The following is a 27,587-nucleotide window of genomic DNA, read 5'->3' as shown; positions in this document are numbered from 1 at the left end:
CCAAATGAGTGCTTCAAGCACCATGTCAAGGACTGGAGAGCAAATATCTACCAGCCTGCAGCCTCGCTGCCCAGCGAGGTGATTCTTGTCCTGAACTCCAGGCTTTGCTGCAAAGACCATTTCTAAGCTTAACACACAAGAAAGGAAACCTCCTGGACTGAACTCCTCAGAGGAGACAGGATGAGGAAGGCACATTTTTCAAGCCAAGCTATGTGCAGGCACAGGCTAGAAACTGAAGTGCTGAGATTGGGGTCATTCTGGGCATAACTCTCGTTACCAGAGGAACACTAGAGCAAAGCATTAAAGGACTCTCAGTTTTTAAAACAGAACACATCACCCTCACAACAGGTATCTGAGTCCCTTAAGGAATCTGGCCACATTTTGAGCCAGCCCATGGATTTGAACCAAACTGGAACACGAGGCTCCCTTCTGCAGCTGCTGTGTTACTCACCCATTGTAATTTATGAATGTGCGGGAAATAATTATGCTGATAAACTTAACATTATCTCAATTATCAAAAGTGTGTAATGATTTGTTTCCATACACGAACCTGTTTGAACCAAAGCAAATTTTTTTTCTGTCAGGTTTTACAGGATCAGTTGAGGAGTGGTAGGAGCATAAGTTTGCACTCCCAAGTGATTTGTTTTCCTTTCTGAGCACTTATTTTGGAAAAAATCAACCATGAGTTTCTACACTGTCCTCCCAGATGAGCTCACCACAGTCACCCAACTGCTTATTTTTTTGTAATACCTGAGAGGAAATTACATTCTTTATCTTTGACTATATGATTTAAAAAAAAGGATTGTAGCCCATAAAAACAGTTCTATTCTCGTCTTTTAATCATGGTGTTCCTGGGACAACAATTTAGATCATTCACTGGCACCTTCGTCTAGCTTCACTCCAAACAAAAGTTATTATTTATATAAACAATGTCTTTTTATAGGGCTTGAAAAGGAAGACACAGAAACCTTTGGTGCAGAACAGTGAAACAACAACTGAAAGAAGGTAACTATCATAACACACTTTAAGTGCCAGGGACTCTATTAAAAAATCACAGGATGCTCGACTACCTATTGTCAAAATGGGCTATAAAACATCTTTCAGCCAGGCTGCCATTTCATGCAAAACAGTCTTCACGTATTTGGTAGAAATATAGGCTGCCTTTTAGTTATGAAAGAGAACACCCATATTGGCCAACCTGTGCGTAGGAGCAGTTTTATGGGTTTTCAATTTCTCACATTTCCATTATAAGCTGAGCTTTTTCCTTGTACTTCATGGGACAGACTCATTTTGCAGAAGACATTTCCTGAAGACTTCTTTTCCTACCCTTGAGCGCTTTTTTTAAAACATAATACCGGAATTGAGGCTCAAGAGCTTGTCAAGGATGGTCCATAAAGCCTTGCAATTCATTCAAATGAGTGTTTTAGTCTGTGTAAGTAGGCAGTATAATCATTAACAGCAATAATAGCATGCTAAGGGAGCTAATATGGTATAAAGAAGAATAAAAAAAGAAACCCTCATGATTACAAGCGTACCTTTTTCGTCGAGCTGTTTTTACAAGAGATGAGTGGATGAGTTCAAGCAGTTTTCCTATATTGTAATAAAGCTGTCTGCTCAAGCAGTTGGCAGTGCTAAAATCATAGCCACAACACAGTTGAATTATTTTCTTGTTACTACATTGTCTGCTGTAAACGTGCAGTTGCTTTTTCACATTTTTTCCCAATCTCATTATTTCCAAATGAAGAAGACAAGTTTCATCTTGCTGCCACTTCAGCCATCAGAAAAAAGCAGATGCACCTCTCAGGGAACATAGACGTATGCTTAGGAAAGTATTACTGACATTATTAAAGCAATGACGGCTCAGATTTTTGTCTTTTTTGGGAGATACTATACGTGTACTACTACAGACAGTGCCTCAAGAAGTGCCCAATATAGAGCTCCAAGTCTTCCACAAGGTAAGGTATTGTATGCTCAGCCAGAGCACGTGTACTTCATTTTGTACCATCACAGCCACCACTCTGCAGGGCCACAGCTTGCCCAGCAAATGTTTGGAAAGCTAAACTGCATGCTCATTTGGATTAGATATAAGGCACCAGGTAACCACAAGTCAGTAGCTTTCTGGGAACCCTTCTTTTATTTTTAGTTCCTTGGCTAAAAATAAAAATGGTCCCCCATTTAGTGAGCCAACGCTTTTGTCATGCAACTGGGAAGCTCCTATCGATTTCTGTGGTGTGGTGCAAGACCATAATATGTGACAAGGACCTTACTCATCCTGCACTCATTGGGACTACATAAGGTGAAAATCAATTCATCAGAACCCAGCCCTTAACACAGAAGGCAAATAAAAAATCAACCTATGAAACATGAGACCCAGGAGTGATAAGAACTGGTTTCTTGTTCACCAATTAAAAATAAACAAACCAAGCCAGAGAGCTATTTGCCACGATCTGAGTCTCCTTACCTGCACACTGCCTTGAGCCAAAGGAAAGGAGTATAGGAAAAAATGTGCTAATACAAAGGAAGAACAAAACCAAAGGGGAATGGGGAAATCATACAGTTTTGAGGGTTATTAATCAAGGAAAGCTGCTTAAACACATAAGGTAACTAAGTCTCACTCTACCACACTGGTAGTGAAGTCTACTCATTTCCAGAAATGCAAGTAAAGTGTTGAGGTTTTTGTCTTTTTTTTTTTAACTTTTGGGATATACGTGGAGGTAAGGATGAACTGGACTGTGCTGATGTGTAGAAAGGGAAGGAATAAAAGCAGTGTGTTATGAGAACTTCACTGACAAAAAGGAAAATCGAACGGCCCTCATTATTACAAGACCACAATTTGGACACCTCCTCTACAGAGACTTTCATCAAAAACTGTAATTCACAGGGCATTTTACTTCCATCCATTTTTTTCCTACTGTTAGAATACTGTTTTCCCCAGCTGATTTACATCTCTGTTTAGAGGAAGCATTCTTTCCCATGATAAGAATACAAAAACAAGGAAGAGAAATGTAATATGACTCACAACCATTGCCAGTCTCAAATATAATTCCTTCAGGCATCGATTACACTACATTACAGGACACTGTGCCACCTTCTGTAAAGCTATTTATTTATATCTGTCTTGTATCCTATTCCATTACTTCTTTCTTGGATGCTTATTATTAGAAGGATCACTTACAGGCATTAGGACATGTAATCTCACCTTTTTTTTAATCTCATACACTTTTTCTAAATTATTTTTCACACCTCTACTCCTTAATTTGAAGAGTCTGATTTGACATTCACTCCACTCTGAAACAGCGCATTCTTTATTTAAAGGTTTGCGTGAGTAATAGATGGTCTTCTGTCTTCTACCAGTAGCACCTTTTCAACTGAGTCCAGGAGACTGCCCTCAAACCCTGACCAAAGCTATGCTCAAACAGATGCAATGCACTCTGGCTCCCTGTAGGGAGCAAATGAATTACTTAATCCACATAAATAAACAAAAAATGATTTAGGCTGATATTACAAAACTTTTGGTGCCATGTCAATGTATTAAAAAGTAGGGAAAAAAAACGCAGACAAAAAGAACTTTCCTCAAAACTGCTGACTGCTCAGAACTGGTCCTGTTCTATGAACTGGATTTGTCTTCTACCATCTTATAGAAGAAAGACAGGAAAAATCAACAGATTAAGGACTCTTCACATTACTTCTACCACCCACAAACTGAAGTTAAACACATGCTAGCGTTTGTAAGTACACATTTTTTGTTTCTCCTTGGTCTGGAAGTACAGAGAATGATTTTACTAATGGATAAGTTTAGCTTCTGTCCAGGGACAGAATTAGATACTGCAAACAAACAAACAAACAACAACAATAATAACAAAAGCCAATTAATATAATGAGCAATCTCCATACCACTAGTTCCTAGAGACACACAGCCACGCTTTGGGGGACAGTAACAGTGCCACTCCTAAATGACATTTTAAGAGCAACCCGTGCTCTCCATGGCTCCCAGTGATGTGTACAGCATTGTTTCATGAGAAAAAAGATGGGAAATGCAACTAGAGAAAAAAATCCAACCAAGATCAAATAAACCAGCGATATAAGTAGGTTTGAGCCTGTGCTTCCTATGCTGCAGAACACATTTCATTTATACCCATATGAAGTCTGGGTGGGGCTTACGACCTCCCCAAGAGTCATTCCAACAAAATCCATGGCTTCTGGCTCTAACCAGCTGAAAATGGTTCAATGGCATAGGTACAATAACAGGTTACTTCCCTTTACCCTGAGATTTCTGGACGCAGGGGATGAGGGGTAAGTAAAAGACTGCGCCCTTGGGTACTACCTGCACTCAGATAAAGAAGCAAGAGAAAGAAAAGACAGAGATAGAGGGAACCATAGGAAGGATGTTGGAGAAAAGAGGGTAAGTAATAGAGAATAATGCGAGAAAAGAATTAAAATAAACTCAGCCAGACAATTTGGCTCTCTGTTGGAATAATCTCCTTTTACTGGGAGCAGTCAATCACTGCCTCCTCAGTGGCTCCAACGGAACAGGGCAGGAGTACCAACCCCAGCTGATGAATCATGAAGTTGAATTAGACAAAGGGTACGCAGGGAGGCTTGGCTCCACCTCTCCTCTCTAGGAATGGGGAACAGAAAAATGAGGCAGCAAAAGGGCTGGAAGAGACTGAACAAAGGTCCTGAGTGAGTCAGTGGCAAGTCTCCTATAGGAGACTTCAGTGGCAGCTCCCAGGTTTGCGCAGGCCAGAACCCAAGGCGCAATGTTTGCCTGCAAGGGCAGCATTTACTGCACGACCAGCCACTCAGTGCATTTACCACGGTGATGGGCCAGATAAATGTCCTTGGGTGACCAGCTGCTCCATGTCAAGGCACATTATAGTGCCATTCCAACTGCCCTAGCAAGTGCACACAAAAATATTTATATCCATGCAAGCAAGAAGCCATGTGCCTATGCTTACCCATGCAAATGGAAAACAGGACCTCTCTTCCGAACACCACAAAGCTCCTAGGGATAACCTTTCACAAATAAACAACCCGCCCTGCTCTGAGAGGGATTTTATAAAGAACAGAGATTACAATGGGTTTAATCACGATTAAACACTGATCTGGCTCAATCTACTCAAAAGCAGACAAAAGATAAATAAAAACCTCCAGCAGATGCATTTCATACTGGAAATTCTGGAACCTCAATTGACGTCATACTTTTTATGTTCAGATAATATCTGGAGGAAACAGTACACTGGATCAAGAAAACAAAAGCAAATTTCTAAATTTCTAGTTAAAATTCTCAATGTGCTGCGTAGAAAGGCAAATGCAACATCAGGGAATGCTGTAGTGTTTTATAAACTCATTTTTCACAGTAGCTGAAATGCCGCTGTTAGAGTGATGCAACTGGAAAGAAACAAATTCTCCTTTTTGCCCTGATCTCTTGGGTCTTATCCCGTAAAAGTGGACAACAGTACTCACTGTGTTCACCACTCAAAGGCATTTTGGTGGTGCGACCGATAGCCCAGCTGAAGTGCACACAGCACTTACACACCAATGCACGCAGGAAAACAAGCAGAAGGAGTTGGAAGCCACAGTGCAATTAGAAAACTATGATCTAATTGCTATCATGGAAATGTGGTGGGACAAATCACACAGCTGGAACACTTGAATCGGGGGCCACAAGCTTTACAGAAGAGATAGGCAGGGAAGAAAGGGCGGGGGTGTTGCCCTCTGTGTTAAGACACGGATAGATTGCGAAGAGCTGCCTCTGAGAAACAGTCACGGACAGGATGAGAGCTTGTGGGTAAAAGTTAAGGCCGGACCACCAGAGGATGGGGTCTGCTACAGGCTGCCTGGCCGAGAGGAGCCTGTTGCTGAGGCCTTCCTGCTTCAGTTACAAGAAGCGTCACGCTTGCAGGCTCTCATCCTGATGGGGACCTTGACCCCTGGACATCTGCTGGGAGGTCGCACAGCAGGCCGCAAGCAACCCAGGAGACTCCTGCGGTGCACTAAGGGTAACCTCAAGGCCCAGGTTTGTGGCAAACCAACCAGAGGAGAAGCATTGCTGGGCCTGGTGCTCCCCAACACAGACCAACTCGTTAACGAGGCTGAGACTGGAGGCAGCCTGGGCTGCAGCAACCACACCATGGCTGAGTTTGTGATCTTAAGAAATATGGGCCCAGCAAAGAGTGAAGTCAGGACTATGAACTTTAGAAGAGTGAAATTCCAGTCATTTAAATAATTCCTGGGACACTGTCCTTAGGGACAGAGGAACTGGTCAGAACTGGCAACTCTTTAAGGGCACTTAGAGTGCAAGAGCTCTCAATCCTCATGTGTAAGAAATCAAGAAGGGAAGGCAGGAAACCGGGATGGCTGCACAAGGACCTGCTGGGCAAACCGAGGCACAAGAAGGAAATGCACAGGCAGTGGAAGCAGGGACATGTGGCCTGGGAAGATGTGCAGAGATGGGATCAGGAAAGCCAAGGCATGGATGGAACTGAGCTTGGCAAGGGGTGCAAAGAATAACAAGAAGGGATTCTGTAGATACATTGCTCAGAAAAGAAAGAGCAAGGAGAGTGATCCTCTGATGGGTGATCCTCTGATGGAAGATCCTCTGATGGATGAGAAGGCAGAACTGGTAATGACAGACATGGAGAAGGCTGAGGTACTCGACAACTTCTTTGCCTCGGTCTTCACTGCTAGTCAGGCTTCCCACACCTCTCATTTCCCTGAACCTGTAGATGGGGGCTGGGGTGCAAAGTCCCACCCACTGTAAGTGAAGAGCAGGTTCAAGACCACCTGATGAAACTGAACAGCTACAAGTCTATGGGGCCTGATGCCATGCATCCCAGGGTCCTGAGGGAACTGGCTGATGTAGTTGCCAAGCCACTCTCCATCATATTTGAAAAATCATGGCAGTCAGGCAAAGTCCCCAATGACTAGAAAAAGGGAAACATCACTCACAGTTTTAAAAAGGGTAGAAAGGAAGACCTGGGGAACTACAGACCAGTGAGCCTCACCTCCGTGCCTGGGAAGATCATGGAACAGATCCTCCTGGAAACAATGTCAAGGCACATGCACGACAAGGAGATGATCCAAGACAGCCAGCACAGCTTCACTAAGGGCAAATCATGCCTGACCAAGCTAGTGGCCTTCTGTGATGGAGTGACTGCATCAGTCAACAAGGGGAGACAGACCAATGTCATCTACCTGGACTTGGCAGTACAGATCCAAGGCTGACTGCAGTTAAATGGAAGCATCCCTACCAGTTTCAGTTTGGTCTCCAACTCTGCATCTGCTTTAAGTTTTGCTTTTACTGAAATAAATACTGTGGAGGTTTCTGTTCACCTTCAAGTCTTCTGTGCAGACCATATATATACATGGTGTGCTGGGATGGTTTATCACAAACTAAAGAATGAAGTAAACGTTCCCTGCAGTGGACACACAAAATATGCAGAAGTACAGAGCACTCCACCTCAAGTGTAGAGAGAGAACACCTTCACCACTTCCTTTTAAACATACAGGTTGGAGGAACACCTAACACAAACTGAAGTATCTCCACTGAAATTTAGCAAAAGTGAACTAATTTACTACAGCTGAGAACGTGGCCCCAGATTTTTGTCAGTGGTGTGTTTGCTCTTATTGTTAAGAGAACATACCACATCTGCAGCAAAACAAAGACAGAAGTATTCTGAGGACAACCCTCCCTACACATTCTGCTGGCATCAAGCACCAGTGACAGCATTGTTTTGGCATACTTGTTGCATAGGGAAAGGCATGACAGATTTAAACACTAGAACAGAAATCGATGTGAAATGTCACCTGGCTAAGCAGATCAACTTGTTAATTACCTAAACAGATTTATTTTTTAACTATAAAAACAGCATGTTTCTCAGGAAATTTATTTTTCCCCTTTGCCAAATAAATGCAATTAACACTTGCCAAGTACTCTGGAGTTCTTCATCTGCAATTAAGGACTTCACAAAATTAGACTGGGTAAAGCATTCAAAAACACCTTGGAGCAATAGTGACCCTGGAGGTCTCTCCCAGAGCTGTGCTCCTAGAAGAGGAAATGATGCTTCTTACGGGATCTTCTACATGCTTCTACAATTGCCAGCACACCTGTGTACTCAAAACATTTTTCTCTGAAGCCTGGGTGGCCTCGAACCCTACTGGGAATGAGGCTGTCACAGAGGTGAGCCATCACTTGGCATCTCACCGCCTGCGTTTGTAGCTGCCCCTGGCAGCAGCGGCACTTCTGAAGCAGAGGAATGCCAGCACGTCAGCAACACTGTCCTGTGACAGCCAGGGTGAGCTGGGTTAGGAAGCAAACATCCTCGCCCATGCCATGCAAGGTACCTGCTGGAATGGTCTGACAGAATACGGCCAAAATAAACACAAACAAGCCTGTCTTCGACCCAGAATTTTCTCCAAGTAAAGATGACTCTTGTTCTTGTTGTGTGACCTGGTTCCATTTCACTGAGTCCATTGATTATTTTCCTGTTTGCATTAATGGGATGCTGGGGTGCATACAGGTGCCAGCAGCAGCACCCCAGAGAAACAAACACCCAATGAGCGGCACCAAGGCTCAGACAACTTTGTGGAGAGCCAGGATCTATAATTAAACCCTGTCAATCATCCCTTCTGTCTTGTCAACTCTGGATGTAAATGCAACAAATCATGGTAGATCTTTGGCTTAAGGGACCACTTGGCCAAATATGCCCTGACATACATCAGGACTTTGAAAATTAAACAAACAGTATTTGCATAACACAAAACTTCTCACGGTGAGATAATTTTCAGTGGCCAATGTGGGAAAAACATATGAAGATAATGAACTATATAAGACTATGTATAACATAATTGATTTTTTTCCATAAATAACAGATATACCACTTTCGAACTCGACTGCAGCACCCCACTAAGAGCACAAAGCCTCCTGCAAAATACCTGGGGTGGGGGGAGGGGGCTGCCACCTTCTTCAGACCCCAGCAGTTCAGTAGCAGCTCCCAGACTGCTTGCAAGCTGCCGGAGCTTCAACAGCCTGCTGCTTCACGTGCCTCCCCTCCCAGCCCATAATAACATTGCAAACAGATAACAACAAACTGTGTTTTGCAGTGCCAGATCATTTTCTTATGCTGTCTCAAGACCCTGAGGACACTTGCTACACATGCACTTCACTGTGATTTGATTTAATGGAGCTATTCTGCAGTACAAACACTTACGTGAGCCCATAAGTCTTTTCAGGAGACACTGTTGTTCATCAATGTGTTTTTACTCATTTTGAGTTTTCATGCGAGTATCAAAAATATGTAACATCACTTTCAAAGCTGAGTACTGAATTTTAGAAATAAACAAGTTACAAAATTTTGAAACCATCATATATAACTGTAGTCAAGGAAATATGATAGTCTAGAAAGTGTTGTACAGGAAAAACAGATTTAGGTTATTATGTCCATAGATAGCTTAAAGATTTTTTCCCTTGAAAATACAGAAGATCAATCTTGTAATGAATATTACAATATTATTTAATAATATTCTGTATTCCTGCAATACAATACAGATTAATGATTTATGAATACAAAATTCAGCACGTATTTTCAAGCCTGATTTTGGAAGCAGGCAGGACAAGGAATTTTCTTCTAGCCTACTTTTTTTCCTCCTTTATTTAACAAATAAAGACAGCCAATTTCTTTGAACTTACATAATTCCACACTGTTGTTTTCCAGAGGGCTAAACAGGCTTTTTAATTTCTTTAAGCTTGGCATTGTATGAAAGTAGATATCAAATATTCAGAGAGCTCAATTTAGAATGATCATTTTTCTGATGCAGAGCTTTTCTGAAGAGCTTCCTGCAAAGCTACAAACAATGGCAAAAACAGCAATTCCCACCAGGCTGACGTCACTCTCTGGCCAAGCCTTGTTTTAGGAGGCCTTGGGCCAAAAAGGGAGGTTCACGCCTGACAAAAGGTGAGAAATTTATAGGGTATGAGATATCAGAGAAGCTGACTACTGCAAACAACTATAATTAACCTATTTTGCAAAAGGAGTGTTTATGAACCTTGTCTTCTTCACATGTAAAAAGCCACAGTATCACCTTCCTAGCCCTCTGTCACTACCTTTTAACAAAATCCAGCTCCTTCTACCAAAATCAAAGTTGCCCAAAGCCAATGAAAAACTCAGTATGGCTCCTCCTCGATGCACTGAGCGCTTGCTGTTTGCAATTTCTGTTATCCCCAAGAGGGCTGATGGATGGCAGGTCCCTCACCTCCTTAAATACCCAAGCATAAAGCAGCTCCCTGGTGCAGACATGAGGAAAGCTCAGACTGACACATCATGCACTCAGCTGGTGTCATTAGGGCTCACACTGAGCACATTGAGCAGCCAGCTGCTCTGATCCTTTATCACTAAGTTAAACCACATTTCTTTTCCAAGGCACCTTCTTCCATTCTCTGTGTTCAAATGTGGCTCCTGAGACGCTCTTCCTTCTTCAGACATTCATTCTTGTCAGTTCAAATCACCTACCTTTCCAAGCTGTTAGCAAGGATTGATTTCGGGAAATCCTATATGGGCAGACTAGAGGCATTGCTTATTCCAAGTCCATTTTAAAATCAGAAAACACCAAAAGCATGCAGTCAACTTCGACAAAATGTCGCCCCGCTGACTTCATGTCCTATGCAGCTAGAAAGAGGTACCCCATGAAATTCCACGAAGTTAAGAAGCCCTGTTAACACAGAGGACTTTATGAGCTCCAGTGAATTATTACTGTTGTATTACATATATTTTTAAATACCTTTTCCAGTGCTTCTCTATCGACCAGCTCCTGCACAGCCAAAAGCTTGATACTGCAAGAAAAAAACACACAAGAGAAAAAAAGAATGAATCACACCATTGCAAGCATTACAGAAACACAAGTAAGAGCAGAACTGAAGTTCTCTTCTTATTTTCTCACCTCAAAGAAGTTTATAGAAGTATAGATAAAAAAAAACCTCAGGATATAATAAACTAAAGAAAGAGAGAAACAGTATTACTTTGCTTTGATTTAGCTGTTCCAAAAAGATTTTCTGCTTTCCACTTTACGAGCATATCTGAATTCACTTTACAGAGAGCCTGCATTAATCATTACATTTTTAATACCCCAAATTAATACTGAAGGATCTTCTGAATGATGAGCACAGGGAAAGAATCTAAATATTTCTATCATTTTTAGTCAGCTCTGTTCTTCAGTATCAACAGGTTTCCATGAGTCTCACAATAGTCATTCCAGGGAATTTACTGTATTATAGATGAGGTACTGTACCTAAGGCATCCCAGCTAAAGAAATTTGATGGAGATAGGAGGGAAACATGCGTAACTGAAAGTAGGGTGAATAGACAGTAATCAATAATCATTGTCCTTGTAAAGCCACTTGCTAAGCAAACCCAAATTTCTTCATCTACTGAATCATTTCTCTATAGGCTAAACTCTGCTCACTGAATCGCATTCCTTTCAACAAGACTCAGAGTTACCCAAGTAGGATTTTGCCCTGTAAGACAGTTAACTCAGGTAAAATCACTTCTAAATCAAGGTTATGTAGAAGAACCTTGTTCCACTTCTACACTTTCATGATCGGTTTAATGAGTAATCATAAATTACCCACTCTTCTTCAACTTCAGTTACTTGCACGTGTCCCCAGTTACTGCAAAAGCCCAATCCTTTCCAGGCTAAGGAATTTCAGGAAGAGATTTTATTGCATCCCCACCAAGCTGAAAGACTCCCAGGATGGGTAGGAGCCTGAAAGCAGATGAAACTCTAGAGATGTTCAGGCTACTACCAATTACATTTAACTAAAACATAATAGCACAGCAGGAGGAGGGCCTATTGGACATTACCCATTCTTTTTCAGTCACTGTAGACTTTTAAATCCATTCCATGCTGAACTTGCCACTTCAGTCTTTTCCATTACAAAACAACATTTTTTTTCCCACCAACAGATGCATGACTTAGGTAATGACCTCCGCTACCCCATCTTAAAACCCGTCGCTTAGCATATTATAGTTTTAGTCCTGAGGATAACTTCCTTTACTCAGAGATACACAAACATTTGTGTTGCAGTGGAAGAGTCAAATGATGCATACAAATATTGTTTAAATTACTCTCATGACTCTAGACAGACACAGGACAGTAAAAAGCTCCTATTCAATACTGTGCGCGTAGCTGATGTAGCAGTCTGTCAAAGGATTTACTTTGCCATGTACTACAAGAAGTTTTATCAGCCGTTCCAAACCTCAGAGCAATGTTGAATAATTCTCGAACATCCACCAATATTCTGGTACATTAATTATGTATGTCCGTCCCGTAACGGCAGTCAGCAAAACATAGCTTTGGTCGTGTCCTTCTACTGTATTACAATGCTTTCCATTACAAGTATTCACAGCCTAAAACCGTAAACACGCATGTGCTTTCACTTTAATGTACTTCCAGTTTTCAGATGTCTTCAAAAGCATCATAAAAAGCCTACATCCAATGAATTATGAATAGCCCCTGGCTGTGCATTCCCAGTCTGTAGAGCCTATTATTGCTAAGACAAAGAGTGTTAGAGATGGTTCAGAAAACAAAGGGACAATCAGGAAGAAAAGGTACTCCACTGAAGTAGAACTGCCACAGTAGCAAGGTGCACACGATCTGTCACGGCATGGAGAACACCCTATGCTGCACATACACAAGCCAGCAGGACGGGAAGGGGCTCAGGGAAAGCACAAAGCCGACACAAGGCAAAGTCTGCTGCAAAGACTGCTTCAAGCCCCTACACGCGTAGTGAAAGCTAACATCTTGCCATTCCCTTTCACAAGTTGTACAACAGTGTCTTTTTAATTATGCAAATTACTTTTGTGTTTTCCTTTTGAAGCCAGCAGTTGCATGAGACTGTGAACACTTCATCATCAAAAGGTAGAAAATATCCATTGAGGTTGCTGATGCTTCTACCAATTTACCAATCTATTTTACCATCATTAATTATCCGACACTCAATAGCTGCAGAAGAAAGATGAAGCAGACTGCCAAAATGCAAACACTGTTTTCATTTGAGATCATCATCTTATTGTACACACCTATCCTCATTGCCATTTACAGCAATAAAACCCCACAAGAATTCCTTCAGCTGGCATGCTTTTATTTAAAACAAAGTATACTGAGTTACAGAAAAACAAGTGATAAAGAAGGGAGCATGAATCCTTTTCACTTTACCTCATTGTATTTACAGGGATGCTGTCCTCCTGCTCAGAGGTGAAGAGACCCCCACAAAACATTTATATCCTGCAGAGATACTGGATATACAGGGCCAGAATCAAATCTGAATTAAACACTGTTACACGATTTGCAAGAACGGTTTTCGTGGCCTGTGCGCTTGACTCCTGCTGAGAAAAAGACTTTCCTCTACTGTTCTAAACTTACCGAGATCAATGTTTTCCCCGTATTTTCCTAAGGGTCCTCACTGTTTTCCACTCAGGTGTCACCTTCATACAGCCAGCCACAAGACACTTGTTTCCTTGAAGCACCGGCACCAATGATGCCTCTGCCCCTGGGTTACAGTTCACTGCCTGGAAAATTGCTCTTGACAGCCACTTATTTACTGCTCTCTCTTCCAGTGACTCCAAGCAATTGTATGTGCTACTTCATGCAATGTTGGCTGAGAAATGCAGCTTCTTTTAAAGCTGCTGCTTTGGGGGTTTCACGCTTTGGAAAAAAAAAAATCAGGCTGCTTATTTCAGCTATTATTTTTATCCTACACATAGTGAAAGCAGCACACACCCACATACACTGTTTGTGGCTTATGCGTTTGCTGAGGATTTCAGAGTACAAGGGAAAACAGCTACTTAGCACCTGGGGGACAAATGATAACACAGAAATGCGAAGACAGGTACTGAAGGATGATGCTGAAGCCAGAGCTGTCTGTACAATGCTACATTTATGTGCTCTGTTTACATACCCTGTTGTCATTTCTTTCAGCCTCACCTGCGGTATGTGAACACTAACTCATAAATGAAGTTGTAGAAAAATGTATTTCCCGAAGAAACCTTTTGGTTACCCGCTCTAACCCACCAGCTTTCAAGTACACTGTTAACAAAGCTGTACTGCAAGTAACCATACCGACATGATGAAAGAGTCCCTGGTTGTATACGAATCTGTATTAAAAGTACTTACTGACTCAATTACTTTCCACAATCTATTTTAAAAAGCTACTGAAATTAATATCCTTGCACCCCGGCACACTCAAGATACTTGAAAGCATGCAGCAATCAGGATGAAGAACTCTCCTACAGCAGTAAAAATATGCAAACATGATGTGCTGTCAAGGAAACACGTGACTTCTTTTTTCTATTTGGCCGCGGGTGACACACAGCATTTTCTCTCTAAGGGAATTCCTTCAGGCTTCCAGAAGATTAGTCATAGTGCTGAGTGAATGCCTATAGCTACAGAGCATTTCTACTCCTCAGGGCAGAGTTGCAATCCTTCCCTAAAAGTATTCAACTTCAAAACAAGTAGCACTGGGTTTCTCTCTCTAATCCCACGTACCTCACTGCAGGAATAATTAAAGCCTTCTTAGCAATCCTTAGCACTACTGCAAACTTGCTGACAGGTTCCTTGCTGGTTGGGGCATTCCTGTTCACCATGAGCCATCATCACATATTTGCACAGCCCTTCACCTCCCAGTTTGAGCTCTTCACCTCCCACTGCCCCCAAGTCCCACTTGCTCTTGGCATGAGCACAGTGACCTGCACCTGCTGAGCCGACCACACTCTGGAGGTGAGGTCCCCATTCAGTGCAGAGCCTGGTGATTTCAGGAAAAAGGGAAAGAGGAGGGAGTGAGGAAGAGCAAGTTGGGTGATCGCAGAGTCCTTGAAGTGTTTAACACATCACAGCATCCTGCAGAAACAACTAGGTGCTGTGAAGGTAAAGCAGCAAGTTACCACCAGAAGGGTGGCACCGCCGGAGCCTGCACCTGAGCTCCCCATGCTGCATTATCCTGCAAACAGTAAGTGCACGGTGAATCTCCAGGCACGCCAGCACAGCCAGATCTGTTACTGCTTTGCTTTTCTGTTTCAGCAGCCAGCCTCCATAACCAGCTCGGAGCAGCAGAGCTCCCTGGCCAGCCAGCACTGGTTGCCTCCCTCCCGCTTGTGGGTCCATTAGAGCACACAGCTCAGGGCGAGTAATGATCCTCTGCAGTCATTTCTGCTTTCAGCACCAGCCCACTCACTGAGGCGGGTTTCTCATTTGGCAGTAACGTGAACTGAGAACTGATCTCAATTTGCTTTGCAAGCTTATAAACCTTTGCTTGGGGCCCGAGGTTTTCCAAAAACCTCATGCTCCATATCAGACCATAAGCCTGAATAAAGCTAACATCATCAACAAACGCTATATGACTTCTCTTAGTTCTCTGGCTCCTTCTTCAGCATACAGCTGTACCAAATCCCACTTCATCTAGAATCACAGACAGTATTATAAATAGCCTATGCAAAAACCACTCGAGCACAAACAATTATTTTAAGCATTATTAAATCATTCCCTCCTCCCTCCCATAAAATTTTCCTGTTTGTTCCTAAGATTAGATCCCACAACCATGGTCCATGGAGAAGTTTTATGGGTGATTTACATATCCTAGAATCAATTCGTTTTAAGCACCCAGAATAAATGCTTATAATGAAGTGCTTGATGACAGATTCACATTGGGGTTAATGCAAATGAATTGTCCAAGACACCCCTCCCGGCCCCCATCACCAAATCTGTATGCTAAAATTGCTTTTGCATATGTACACAAACTGACCTTACTCATAAATCAGTCCTGGGGTAAGAGATGCACATGAGAGTCAAAAAATAAAAAATAGAATGAAAAAAACACAGCTCAGCTGTGCTAACAGCCCTTGGTACCTGGAGGGAGCTGACTACTGAAGCGCTCCCCATCAGCCACCCACTCACAGCTGTGGTCCCAGGGCTTGACTTGAGTCCCCAGGTCCCTGCCAAAACAGCATGCTCTGACTCATCTCCATCCAGGCCAGCCTGCAGCCCCAGCACTTCCTTTGGTGCTTGCCAGATGACAGGGTGAATAATGAGGAGGGTGCTGGTGCTTATGGGCTGTGGAAGGGGCTGCTGCAATTATGAGTTTACTGCGACGGTCATGAGAGGGAAGCACAACCCCGCTGCAGCCAGCTGCTGACAGTGCAATGCTAGAGACCGTGATGAACTGGGTTTTAATTGTTTTAAATACAGACAGAAGCAGAGGCAATGACTGCATGCTTCTTTGGTAACGGTGGGGAGAGATAACAGCCAAAAAGTGACACACAAACAAACAAACAAAAAACACAACAGTACCAACAAAAGCAGGCAGAAGAAAGAAAAAAAGCACGCTTAATGACTTTGATCCTCATAAACTTCCTCCATCTACCCATATGAAGTCTGACAGGGAAATAAAATCAGTTTCTCCTTTTCCACTAAAATCATCTGTGTCTTCTCAATCACTCCTTAAATGGAGGGAAAATTTGTGCCTGCTGCCATGTCTAATGGCTACTGGAAGCCACCAGAGAGCTCGTGAAATACACCGACAGCCCTGGATGGGAGTACCATGCCATATTGCTTGGAGACTAGCCACCAGGTAATGGCACAACAAAACGATTTGGAAGAGTCTCAGGAAGAAGTATTTTTACAGTAAGGAGAAATTAGGATAAAACCTGCGAGCCACATTTTCTTTTATAGATATACACATGTACACACACCCCTATATATACATACACATACACATCCATCTATTCAGGGGTACTCTCTCGCAGTTTCTTATTTTGGATGAAAGCAGCTGTTCTTCGATGCCTGGTCACCATTGATTTGCCTGCACAAAGGTTTAAAATCAAAAAGCACATCAAGGCTCCGCAGCTGGGAACACAACCAGGAGTAAATGGAAGGAGCAGAGAAGTTGAAATCCATCAGGCAAATTGCCAGCCTAATGCCTGCTGGACAAATGCTGCTCCCCCGATGTTTGCATTCGCGAATCCTGTTACGTTGCGTGAGTGGCTGGAGTATTTGTTACAGAGAGAAAGGAAACTGTAATGGAACTAAAAGGGGGAAAACATGAATTATGGATGCTTAGTACTGAGCATTAAAGGGTGAAACAGTGGCATTTGAGAAGCAGCAACAGACTGGAGAAAAAGTAAGTAGTTTAGTGCTTTTTTTTTTCCTTTTTTTTTTTTTCCCAGCGATTCCCTGGGTCCCATGGTGCCCTCAATCCTCTCTTGCATGCAGCTCTCTCCTTGCACGTTGCCCATGATCATGTCTAGGTGGCTTTTGAAGATGTCCAAAGAGGAGACTCCACAACCTCTCTGGGCAGCCTGTGCCAGTGCTCTGTCACCTGCACATTAAAAAAGTGCTTCCTGATGTTTACACAGAAGCTTCCGGAAGTTTAAGATGGAAAATGAGACTTGCAAGTCTTCTTTACCTCCTCTAGGGAATGCCCATTCCAAGCTCTCTCTGAAGGGACAAAATCTGTGCTGCCACAGGCATTTCTTATGTCAGTAAGAGAGCAGGTCCTGCCTTACAGGGAGGGGAAGAGGCTCCAGATCCATTAGCACCAAGGCAGAATGGCTGGATCATGATCCAAGCTACAGAAGAAGAGCTTGTGCACCCAGAGGTCTGTCTCTATTTCCAGTGATAACAAATTGTTGGCAGAAAATCCATTACTACGCCTTGTAGTATAGTGTGCTGTTACAATAAAGGTGAGATTCACCACAAAATTAAGAGGGGAGCTGATCAAAAATCCTGAGTTCTCTGTGACTTTAAAGATAATAATGTCCATAGTAATATCATTTTTTTTCTTGTCCTTCTATCCAGAAAAGTTATCTTCCGAATTGTGAGACACTGATGCTCAACAAAAATCATAGGCTTCTCTGTTGTAGAGGGGATTAAGAGCAGCAGGGAAGATCCTGTTTACCTTCTCCTCCAGATAAAGGATTACATCTCAGACACTATTCTTTCCTTTTCCGGAAAAGGCGGAATGAGACTGGACATCATCAATTCATTTCCACTTGCGTAAAATCTCTCTTTCTGAAGATACCCTTAAACTTTTAAACCTGCGGAAGTTACAGAAGGAGCATCCTTTTGGGTGCATGCAGCAGACGTATGGACAGAAGTACTCTACTTTCATTATGTTCACACATTTGCTATCCTACCTCAACTCAGGGTGTGGAGTACTGAAGACATGAGCCCAGAGCTAACTGCACTTTCCAGAAACTCTTTGTTTGCTAAGTTAGAGGCCATCCTACAGACTTTTCTTCTGCTGTCATCTTATTTTTTCCTATTCTTCCCCAACTCTTTCTCCACAAGCTGATGCAATGCCAAGATAGTGGTAGCAGTAATAAAAGTAAGCGTTATGGAAGGTTTCCGAAGTCCTTGGAAGAGATGTTGGTTATTAAGGGCTGAGATACATTGCACTTGATTGAACAGAACCAAACCTGATTCCTGAGACGCAAAGGTTAATTAGACAAATGGCTCAAAAGGATCAATCTGTTCTAACTCATTACTTGTTGATTTTTTTTTCAATTCTAAAAGAGAGTTTAAAATAGATTAGGCAGTTGAAAACAACCCCCAAACTCCCAAACACATGAGATCAAACCATGGAAGGCCTCAGACTGCCAGTAACTCAGTGATTATAGAGTAGTAGCCTAGTGAATAAAGAGCAAGCAAATCAAAGACATATATTAAATTATACTGAACACAGCAATCTTGTCACCATGTATCTTCTAGCAGGGACCAGGTGCAGACACTGGCAATGCAGATTAACTTCCAAAATCATTCAAAACTCAGGGTGGGCAATCCAGGAGGCTTCTCTGTCACCACTTCCACCTACTCCTTCACACATTACTCCTGTGCCAAGGACTTGACTACATGGTAATTCAGGCAGCACAAGGGAATACTACTGCAAGTCAGAAAAACAATCTGATGACAGTCATATTTACTCATGAAAAATACACACGTTATTTCAACCCCTCTGTTTCAACTTGCTTCTGGCGAACAGTAAACCAAAAAAAGTTGCCCATATTAAGAAAAGGGAGAGGGTGGCTTTTAGTTTCATTTGTATTGTGGTAAAATGTATTCTTCCTCTTCCATATTGCATTTCTCACTATATTTAGCTAAGAATAATAATGTCTCCCTTCAAAGTGGTTTGCCTTATATCCAGTCGTTTTGATACTACAGAAAATGCTTTGTACGATGTTCACAGTTTTAGGATTATTACTATTTTTAAAAAACTTTTCAAAGCAAGTCTGTTTCCTTGTAACTCTGCAGGAAGACAGGCTTACGAAGAATGTTGTGTTTGTGGCAACATTGATTTCTTCTGAGTCATTAAAATTGGACATGGGCAAGTTATTTAACTTGCACTGAATTATTCAAATCTGTCCAACAAGGGAGGAGACCAAGATTTAAAACAAAAATTAGAAACTCATAAAATCAGAGGTGACTTAGAGCTTCCAAATATAGGCATTATATTATAGTGTAAGTGGTGTCTGGCATTTGGCTCTTTTTCTGGATCTTCTGAATCATTCCCTGCTTGGGTAGGGCCTCTTCATTCCAGAAACGGCACCTTTTCCAATCTAATCCCACCTTCCTGCAGCAGTGGAAAAACTGACTAGTCCTTAATTAAACCAAACTGGCATCTTTGGGAGAGGGCGTAACAATATGCTACCGTTCTGCCACGAAGAATAAAGCTACCAATAAATGTGGGGGGCTTGGGATGCAAAACAATTAACAGGGACTCTATTTGAAGAATTTACCTTTGTGTCTCTGCAAAAGGGAGTTAAACCTGGGAAGCAATAAAATGTGTTTTGAAAGAATTTGCCTTCCTTACTCCAGAAGGTATGTGAAAGATACGCTATCAACCTCTTATGTTAAAGTCTCTATTGCCTCCTTATTCACTCTCTGAAACTTAAGGCAATATTACCTTCTCATACTTGTATATGTATGCCCATTTAAAGACCTTACAAAGGCACCCACTGGAAGCCAGATCATCTTGTTAAATGGGGGCCCCAGAACAACGTGCGGTTGGTGGTATGTGACCCAGAATCAGCTGGTGGTATCTGAGTGCCTGTAAAGTTTAGCATGGCCTTACACGAAGAGTATTGAAGCTTCCTGGCTGAATCTGAATATAGAACTTCAAAGTCTTTTGTAATATGCTCTTAACAAAGACATTGACCCTAAAAAGTTGGATCCTACTTTTAAGAGGCTGGCAGAGCTCCACAACAATTGTGCATTTCATATGAGCATTTTATTCAGAATACTTTACACCAAACTAGAATTGGTTAAGTGGTGGAAAGGCTGAACACCGGGGATTAAAACAGGAGCACATACACAGGAGGTGCTCAGAGAAATGCTATGAAGTTGCTGAAGAGAGGCACTGTGATGAGGGGAAAGAAGCACTAGAGAAATCAAGAGCAACGCTTCAGTCGAGTGTATTTTTCTTTACAGCTTTTTCATGAGCAGTTTCTGTTGTCTTACAAATTCAAAGACATTTCCAGAGAAGGGATAAAATAAAGTGTGTCATTACAGCAGGTAGAGAATAAAGCAGAAAATGCATTAGCAGACAGACTGTATGTCTTAAGGATTTCCCACTGTATGGCTAAAAGCCCAATGGACTTTATAGTGTGGAGCTCAGGGAGCTCACAACATGACTTTGATGCTACAGTGCCCTGCAAGAGCATGAGGCAGGCCTCCAGCACCCACAGACTTTCCTCAACCCCTGTATTTTTTTCACCATCCTTCCAAAAACCTGCATACTGCACCAGAAGCCATTTTGACTTCTTCAGTGATATTAAGGAAATGAACAGTAAGGCACGGGAATTAGCAATCATAAAGTGTTTGCTTAAGCGGTCAGGAGGTACTCTAAAAATATACATACACATATGCAGGCATGTACATGCCTCAAGATCATCGTGGCAGTTTGCTAACACCAGCATCAAAAACAGACATTTAAAGCAAGAAAGAAGCACAAATACAAATGGAAGTATTTCTCAGTCTCGGATAACTCCATTCCTTCTGTTTCCAGCACAGTCACCACCCACAGGCCTGACCAGTAAGGTCTCATCCACAGCCTGTATCGGGTATGATTAAGACAAATAACTGCGAATCTACCAGGTCTCCTGACAGAATAACACTCCTGCATTCTTGCCCTGGTGAAAGGCTCTGGTGCAGGCCTAGCCTAACAATATAAAGTTTCCACTTCAATGGAGCTCAGCGTGTCAGTCAGCACATCTATCTCTGGCACAACAAACACGGATGGTGGCAGGATCGACTGCTGACAAATGGGTTGTTCTTCTTATAGCATCTATACCATATGGTGGAAAAAGGGACACGATAGACAAGACTTCCTCAAAACTGTCGTTTGGCTAGCCCACTTTCCTTAAAAAAAAAAAAAAAAAAAAAGAACAATTTGTACCCAAGCTTTGAAGGCATACGAACAGGCATGCATCCTCCTAAAACTGAGGTCAACTGCACATTCCGAAATGTGAAGTAAAGAAATTAGAAACTGTCAAAAGAAGCAGGCAGAGGGAGCAAAGGCAACAAAAAAAAAAAAAAAAAGAGTTTCCCATACCAGCAAAGACAGCACTCCTCTGTTTTGCAGGCAGCCAAGCCTTTGACATCCAGACATGCCATTGAAGACAACTAAATTAGACAACTCACAACTTGAGTTGGTGTCAAATCATCCTGAGTTTTGCTTCCACAGAAGCTACACACTAAGGTCACCAGAAAAGCTAAGGCTGTTGTAGTCAGAAAATAACCATCAGATGATGCTGAGGTTACATCTGCAAGAGCCCATAGAAAGCACAAATGAGATAAGAAAACCAACTGCCACAAAAAGGTGAGAAGCTAAAAGCCAAGAATTAATTACAAAAGTATCCTACCAGCTTCATCTACAACATGGCATGATACTGCAACGAAGTGGAGAAAGGAGCCTATGGGGCATTGGGAGTGCCATTTATAATGTTTACCCAAATGGCAATCCAGTCGGGCTTTCTATCAGTCCGGTTATTTTCCCTGTAACAATGGCTCTGAAGAGCGACAGGGGCTCCACGAGGCTCAAGCCTCAGGTTAGCCAAAAGCCACAGCCTCACATAGCCTTTGCTCTGAGTATCAGAGTAACACAGAAAGGTTTTAACCCCCCAGGGGATGCATCACATGTCTGTAACTCTAACCCCGGCGAGAATGTAATCCTTCCTCAGCTCTCAAAGTCAGGCAAATGGCTGACTCGGTACTCTCCCAGACAACTGCTTTCTTCCACGAAGCATCTGCTCGGTTTGCTGGCAGGATTTTCCAGCAGAGCTATACTAAGCAGAAGGGACAGACCGCTCAACACTCAAAAAGAAAGCACGCAACAAATGTATAGCAGAGCATGTTACGGCCTATTTCACAGAGTACTATCATTCACTTTTCCCTACTGCATCCTAGAAAATTCCTGGAAACTGTGTGTAGTGCAGAGAAGAATCTTCCATCAACCAAATCCTGAATTTCTGTCTCCAATAGTACCACAAACACAGAAACATTGGTCAGAAGGGGCCATCTGAGGCAGCAAGCCCCTCAAAGTCACGACTATCACGAGGAACTGTCCTGAGGTCAGCTGTGGCCTCACCCAGTTGAGTCTTGAGAACCTCCAAAAATGTGAGACACTACGGCCTTGAGATAACCTCTTCCAGTGTTGCACCAGTTTCTGAGTGAGGAAGCCAACTGCCCGCTTGTAATAAAGCAAGGGACTATTTCACCCACAGTGCTGGGATATGGGTTTCTTGTTGAGCTTCATAAGGCTTCTGTTGTCCCAGTCATGTTTCTCCAGGATCTTCCGGATTGAAGGGTTACCATCTGCCACTGTAGCCACTCCCCTGAACTACACACTGTTATACAGCATAAAAATGTATTACTCATTATAAAGGACAATTACCCTGCATAGTAAATACATAGTACAATAACAGTCTTTAGTGACATAGGAATAGCTTTATCTGACTAGACAGATGAGTCAAGTAATATACTTTTTCCCCCTGACAATGACCTGTGCCAGTCTCTTCAAAGGACATTGAGACACACAGTAAAGAAGCCAAGCAGCTTTTCCACTTCCCCCTGCTCCATCCCCATCTCACATAAGGGGATGTCACCATTGTCCATATACCCTTCCCATCTGGTGGCTCCCAAGCTTCCTGGTCAGTGAGCTGCTGTTCAGACTGAAGTTGCTCTCCATGGAAGATTTCCCATGTGAAACTTTTCACTAGCAAATGCTACCGAGGGGATGTGTCACCCACCAGGAAACCACAGTCACATCACACCCGAGGAACAAGGGGGTTGCCTAAGCATTTATTTCAGCTTCTCCTGAGCTCCTGACCAGTAAGGCATTTTCTGGCATGGGCTTATTAATGTGCCATATTAAGAATTCCCTTGAAGCAAGCACAGCTGAAAGTTTTTCCCTTATTCTAATATGCACGTAGAAAATAGCACAGTTGAGTAATTTTACATTCACTTATCACGGTAATCTTTTTTGTTCTAGTATCTCATGACTTTGAGACCAGCATGAACCTCATCAGTGGAAGAGCCTCACTAAAATGACCTGAAAAAAAAAATGACCTGAAAGTAAAATCTGAAGTTGATCTCATGGAGGGTATCATTGAAAGTGTTAAGTTGTGGAATATTTATATGTGGAATAACAAGTTTCAAATTAGGAGTGTCATATGGGTACCTAACCAGCCTATGTTGCTAGCAATAATGGGTGCTGTCACAAAAGCGGATTAACCATCCTTCAGTCAACGACTGCATAAAAGGCGTGTACAATGGGACACGTAGTAACTGCTTTCCTGGAGTTGAGGACTGTGCACGGGAGCAAGGCAGCTCACGGTTTCTTCTCGGTCATCACAGTGGTGGTTCTCCACCATACCTCAGACGGACTGTCATCAATCTGGGGACCCCGTGAGGATAGAACAGCTATGAAACCAGGACCACATGTAGTTTTTAGTACAATTTATGCTAGTTCAAGGGCATCAATCATGACCTCCCCACTTTTTTTAAGACAAATACAATTGCTGTATTTGTCACAGCAATAAAAAAAGCTTAACACACCGCAGTGTCAGTCTCCAAGCGATCCAATCTGATAAGCTATCGCACCGTGCAAGGAAATGGGTGGTGTGGCCAGGCCTTGACGGAGTACAGCAGAGCCACTTAGCAACACAACACAACCTCTCAGCACTGCCACGCATCCCATTCCCCACTCTACGGTCACGTCTGCCCTCCTGGAAGAGCCGCGTGGCACAGCCCTGACTCCCCAAAAGGGGCATTTGCATGTGCTGTACCAGGCACCAGAGAACATAATGTGGCAGACCTGTCCCCAGGTCCCTTCCCTGCCACCGAGCAGCTTTCCTGATGGGGTGTTTTCAAGTTGGAGCCTTTACACGCTGCGACCTGTGCATCTCCACGTGCTTCACCAAGGTGGCAAGCAGCACGGCCCCCAGCAAGTATGGCTGGGTGGCCAGAGCACAGTCTGACTTTCTCTTACAACTGCAGATAAAATGGGTTAAGCAGTCACCACTCCCAATCAGTAAGCCACGTTCAGCAGCTGTTTAAGTGAAGCCAATTTACTTCACAGACAGGCAGCTCCCAGATTAACCTGGATCAGCACTGAGCACTGAGAAAGAGGAACAAACAGCTATAGGGAGGATCTGAGAAACACGTGTTTCTTAAGCAATGCTGAGAATATGCCTGAAGCTGCAGAGAAGTGAAGACACTTGTCCAGCATCACATCAGAGAAGAGACAGAGATGGGACAGATCCAGAGAGGCTACAAACCCAAGCCATCCCCTTCTCCTTTTAGACCACTTCAATTTTTAATGTTTTGTTTAGACATTTCACAGCATATGAAAGTATATACATTATGTAAGTGCTAATTATACAGTGCAAATGACTCCTACTTCAGATTTAAGGAAAGCTTTAATGCAATATCCATTACTTCAGCATTTACTCTTTGCTACTTGGGTCATTGGTTTGATTTTTTAATAGCCTCTGTGCTCCCCTACCCCCCCCCCCCCCCCCCCTTTTTGTTTTTTTTAATTTGGACAAATATTTCCTAGCTATAACTCTGGCTATGATTTTGGGCAAATGCTGGTTTGTAAGGAGTTTTTAAGGTGGAGGAATCAGGGGATGTCAAACGAACAGAACCCTAATGCATCTTTGGCACTACTCAAAAATGGGGCACGTGAAACTCTAAACTTAAAACTACATGAGACATAGAGCTAAACTTAAGTTTCCTTTGAAGACCTAGCCATTGCTGGTAGTTACTTTTCAGAATAAGTCTAGCAGAACCAGTTTCATTTCATTGGACAGGTTTGGCTGACATTCAGCACATGGTTGACCAGTGCTAGGTTAGAAGCATGGGAAAGCACTAGCAAAAACCATGGTCTCCCTCTCAGAAAGGCTCAGGCAGGCAGCAGCAGTTTTAGGCTGCCTCTTTCTTAAAGTGTGTCAAATGAATCCCCAAACACCGAACAGCTACAGCTTAGTCTTAAAAGGTCACGCGCTATTTAAAAATAAAAAAAAAAATTAAAAACAACATAAAATAAAACCCAAAGCAGAGCACCTAAGGAATCACACAGGCTGGGAGGACTGCAATCAACATTCATTTCATTAGGCAGCTATGGTGAAACACGGACACCTACGAACTGCCATTGGGGCTCAAATTCATACAGCATGCTTTCTCCGTACATAAGCAGGGCATAGCCACATAAACAGCTACTACAAAAATCTGTAAAAATGACCACTGCATGAATTACAGAGGACTGTGCCTATGGGGGAATTTGCTCTCACCGGCCGGTTTGTGGATGGTTTAAGCTCTAAAGCAAGCAGCACTTGTCATATCTGCTTCACCAGATGTGTAACAAGGGACAATAGCTGTGACTGTGCTGGCAGCTCTGTCACTAAAGGTTTTCTTCTAGAGCAGACACAAGTGAACTTCAAAGCAAAACCCCAAATCCTCCTAATTTTGAAAGGCTGTGAGGTGTTGTTTTTCTGTTTGTTTGTTTTTAAAAATAAAATAAAATTAAAGCCTCTCAGAAGGCCACAAAAAGAAGACTTTGCTGCACACATGATTCTTGCCATCTTCTGTGCCTCGCTCACGCTGCATATCACAAATGCTTCAGGTGCTTTGGATCCAGGCTGCTGTGAACCCTGAGCAGAGTGAACTCACTGAACTGAAGTAACCCCCTGCCGGCAAGGATCCAGCCAGACATCTTTGGGGTTACTAGGATTCATGTTCAAAGAAGAGAAATGCTGTCTCTCTAATAAAAATAAAAATTGCCAAAGGCACATCTCAGCGTTCAGTCGGATATTATGTGGTTGGGATTGCATTGCCACAGGATTTAATAAGAGGAAGTTCTCTTATCTCCCTTGGTTAGGCAGAAAAAAGAACCCCACCAACAAAAAACATGTCTTTTCAGCTTTAAAGAGAAAAGAGAAAAGCAGCTGTCATCACACAACCTCTGTATTAGTGGAAGTACGAGAGGAAAATAAAGTGCCTGGCATTACACAAGTCTTAGCAGTGTAAGAAAGGTTAATAGAGTTTATTGGACTTCTAATAGGGATAATTATTGCATTTCTGCACAGCCCGTCTGCATCAAAAAGGTAATTTCATTTGTTTTCCTATTTATTCTTCCATGACTAAATTCAAGGCTTTCTACCTCCAAACTCATTTTCATTCATGAGCCAATTACCAATTCCCTTCACCATTTACTTTGACAAAACACAGAATTTTTATGCAGCTGTGTAGCATATATAAAGGTACTGAAGCTTCAAGACACAGCAACACGTTAATTTCTCCAACGGGATGTCTTCTGTTTTACAGTCTTGGTGGCCAGAACATCCAAAGAGAAGGAAAACCTCCATGCCTTATTCTGCTGTTAGAGAGTCCATGGAGTAGCATTTTGTGGGGGTGCTGTCTCCATGCTAGGCTGGCTGCTCTTCGAGCATAGTGCCAGCAGGGCCTGGGACTTGGTGGTGGCTGCAATGTCCTGACATGGACCAAGTGCAACGGCTCACGTTGTGAGAGGAGGAGGAGGAGGAGGAAGGAGATGGCAGGCCCAAGGGGATGGTCCTTAGAGAATATGGCAACAACTCTGTCATACAACAGACCTGGCTGTGGCCCCTTGGATGTTCGCTGTCTTTCAATAGTTTAAACATAAAAAAATTATTCAAATGTTAACTCTGCTATGGTCTATGTACGTGAAATAAAAAAAAAATATCGTCCCTTCCCCTGTGCCTTGAACCCCAGTACTCGGGGAAAGACCAGCCAAGTTACCGAGCCTGAAGGGGAAGAAGAAGAAGAAAAAAAGAAAAAAAAAAAAAAGGAAAAAATGCAAAAATGTCATCATTCAGGAGTACTTCACTGAAGGAAAAAGCTGAGGACAAGATTGCAATTCGGCATCTCACTCTGAATAAGGTCATCTTGAATTGACACCATCCTCTGGGAAAGGAGCTCAAGAAAATGAGCATGTAGTGACACAGGAAGAAGAAGGCTATGTGAAAGAAGGCTACAAAGAGAAAAGACAGTCATCATCCCTTCCTC

The 27,587-nt window shown here is 42.7% G+C and overlaps 1 protein-coding gene across 2 annotated transcripts in view; it reads right to left on the bottom strand.

Annotated features, from left to right (window-relative positions):
• Window positions 1–27,587, bottom strand: part of EEPD1 (endonuclease/exonuclease/phosphatase family domain containing 1) — a 107,332-nt gene that overhangs the window by 17,733 nt on the left and 62,012 nt on the right. For both annotated transcript variants that reach the window (XM_040545664.1, XM_040545665.1), the window contains one exon: window positions 10,780–10,831. In XM_040545664.1, coding sequence (XP_040401598.1) covers window positions 10,780–10,831 — 52 coding nt within the window. The remainder of the gene's footprint in view (window positions 1–10,779; window positions 10,832–27,587) is intronic.

This window comes from Cygnus olor, chromosome 2 (genome assembly GCF_009769625.2).
Source record: "Cygnus olor isolate bCygOlo1 chromosome 2, bCygOlo1.pri.v2, whole genome shotgun sequence".
NCBI classification, from domain to species: domain Eukaryota; kingdom Metazoa; phylum Chordata; class Aves; order Anseriformes; family Anatidae; genus Cygnus; species Cygnus olor.
The sequence above is the reverse complement of the archived record's forward strand: the minus strand, read 5'-3'. Positions and strand labels throughout refer to the sequence as shown.